This window comes from Ornithodoros turicata, unplaced genomic scaffold, assembly GCF_037126465.1.
Source record: "Ornithodoros turicata isolate Travis unplaced genomic scaffold, ASM3712646v1 Chromosome207, whole genome shotgun sequence".
Lineage (NCBI taxonomy): Eukaryota > Metazoa > Arthropoda > Arachnida > Ixodida > Argasidae > Ornithodoros > Ornithodoros turicata.
Window position 1 is genome coordinate 195,634 of NW_026999335.1, and position 2,773 is coordinate 198,406.

A 2,773-nucleotide genomic window follows, 5' to 3' on the forward strand; every position below is an offset into this window, starting at 1 on the left:
TTCCGTGCGCGCGCAATGCTGCAGTATGTTGTTCGTTATGATATACTATCCATTAACAGCACCTGTGTCCGAGACTTTTTCAGTTGTAATAAAACTGTTTATCGAGTCATGTTGAGTTCTTTTCTTTTAGAGGGTGCGGAAACGCTCATATGGGCCACTGCATGCGGCTCACTTTGGATGTTTCGCGATAGCGTCGCTTGACGCTCAAAAAAGGCGATTGGGCCTTAAAGGAGAAAAGAAAACGATTCTGGTTTATTCGAAGATGGTAAGAAATCTTTGTTAAAAACAGGGGAAATGGTAGTTTACTCATAACATTCTGACCACCCAAGTAATAGAAAGAATGGATACATCTTTCACATCACATGGGTCTATACAACGACATACTTTGTAATTAATGCAGCTACTACTGTAGTCTCCTTCAGCCTATCAGTCACCCTTCGGACAGCCTTCTTCGTCAGCCCCATCCAGGCAATCATCTTCTCCGTCGCACTTGAATTCCTCGTGAATGCACTTATTGTTCGGACACTTGAATCCAGGGCAGTTGTAGTTCTCGCAATCATTTTCGTCTGACGCATCGAGACAGTCGTTCTTCAAGTCACACACATCGTATCTCTTCAGGCATCTCTTGGACGTCTTGCACAGGAAGCCATCTTTGGAACATTCTGTGCAATGTTCTTCGTCGCTGTCATCGTTGCAGTCGTTCTCTCCGTCACATCGCCATTCGGTTGGAATGCATTTCATGTTCGAACACATAAACCCATCGCATGTGTGATTAGCGCAATCTACCTCGTCGGATTCATCCGGACAGTCTTGTACGAGGTTACAGACGTCATACTTATTCAGGCAAGTACTGGTCGGTGCACATAGGAAACTGTCCTTGTGACATTCCGTGCAATTTCCTTCGTCGCTATTATCCCCGCAGTCGTCTTCTCCGTCGCATCTCCACTCGCTTGGAATGCACTTGTTGCTGGGACATTTAAAGGCGTCGCACACGTGGTTCGCGCAGTCGTGCTCGTCGGATTCATCTGGGCAGTTTACTTGGAAGTTGCAGATATCGTCTTTGCTGAAGCATTCCTTCAACGGTGCACATAGGAATCCCCCTGAGCTGCATTGTGTGCACTCTTTTTCGTCTCCATTGTCTCCGCAATCGTCGTGTCCATCACACCTCCCATCACTAGGTATACATTTATTGTTCTGGCATTTGAAGCCATCACAGGTGTAGTCTTCGCAATGCTTTTCGTCGGCTCCGTCAGTACAATCGCTCACTAAATCGCACACATTGTACTTGCCGATACAAGTGCTCGAAGACTGGCAAAAGAATGCCTCCTCTGTGCACTCTTTGCAGTTAGTTTCATCTGCATTGTCCAGACAATCGTTACGGCCATCACAGCGCAACTCGTTTCGAATGCACTTGTTATTTGGGCATCTGAATCCATCGCAAGTGTGGTTCTCACAGTCTTTTTCGTCGAACCCATCGGGGCAATCCACTTCCAGATCGCAGATGTCGTACTTGTTGAGACATGTACTCGATGGCTCGCACAGGATAGCGTTTCCACCGCATTTGGTGCAATTTTTCTCATCGACTCGGTCGTTGCAGTCGTCATCCCCATCGCATTGCCAGTCACTAGGAATGCATCTGTCGTTTGGACACTCGAAACCTTCACAAACGGTTTTCGCGCAATTCAGTTCATCAGATCCGTCCGGACAGTCTTCCTTACGATCGCAAATATTTTCCTTAGAAAGACAGAGTTGAAGCGGTGCACAGAGCGTAACGTTTTCTTGACACACAGTGCAGTTTATTTCATCAGCACCGTCCCCACAATCGGGTGCACCGTCACAACGTCTTTCACTGCTTATGCATTCGATGTCAGAGCATTGAAAACCATCGCAAACATCTTGGGCACACCCCTTTTCGTCAAATCCATCTGGACAGTCTTCAACACCGTTACAGATATATTTCTCATAGAGACACTTTCTCAGTGGAGCACAGAGCGACGTGCTGTCGGAACAGACGTAACAGTTTTCTGCATTCGTTACGTCAAGACAAGCAAGTGGTTCATCACATTGCCATTCACTTTGCACGCACGTGCCATCATTGCAAACAAACCCATCGCACTTCTCGCGGCCACAGTCCGATTCGTCCGACCCATCATCGCAGTCTTCGATCCCATTGCAGCGGGAGATGGCTGGTATGCAATGTCCCTGTGTTTTACAAAGGAACTCGTCGTCACGACATTCAGGCTCACCTGCTTTCACTTGGATAGCAAATATCGTGGCTAGAAATATCCCTACGAGCAATTGCATCGTGGAAAGTTCGTTGCTCGCTCGGTATAGAGGAACAAAGTTCGGCTCGTCAGAAAGCCGCTGAACGTCAACGTTTCCGTTGCCGGAAATCCGTCTTCGATTATGTTCCAGATATGGGAATCTTGAACTGGGTCTCTAAGCAAGACACATCCGACCGTTCTCGTTAGGCACGGCGAGAAGCCGACGTTATTGAAGCACAAATCAGAGCAAAAGCTCTGCTTCGATGCTATGACATTAATTATTGAATGTTTAGTTAGCTCTCCGTTAACACATTTGCGCATACGCCGGATGATATTAATCGGAAACGGGGGCTATGACGTTGATCAGAATATCAGATGGAAGTGTGGGAAATCGCGGCTGCCCAAGGGACTTTCAATTATCTATATACCGGCAAATTGACGGTGTCTTGGAAATGTGGTATTCCGTTTTGTATTGCAAATGTCGCAGTTCAAAACAAGGAGTAGCGTAA

The 2,773-nt window shown here is 46.9% G+C and overlaps 1 protein-coding gene across 1 annotated transcript; it reads right to left on the reverse strand.

The window, feature by feature from the left end:
* Nucleotides 1-229: 229 nt before the first annotated feature.
* On the reverse strand, nucleotides 230-2,339 carry LOC135373081 (low-density lipoprotein receptor-related protein 2-like). Its single transcript, XM_064606370.1, has one exon. It carries the CDS (start codon nucleotides 2,302-2,304, stop codon nucleotides 427-429), a length of 1,878 nt encoding a protein of 625 aa, XP_064462440.1. The 5' UTR covers nucleotides 2,305-2,339; the 3' UTR covers nucleotides 230-426.
* Nucleotides 2,340-2,773: the final 434 nt, after the last annotated feature.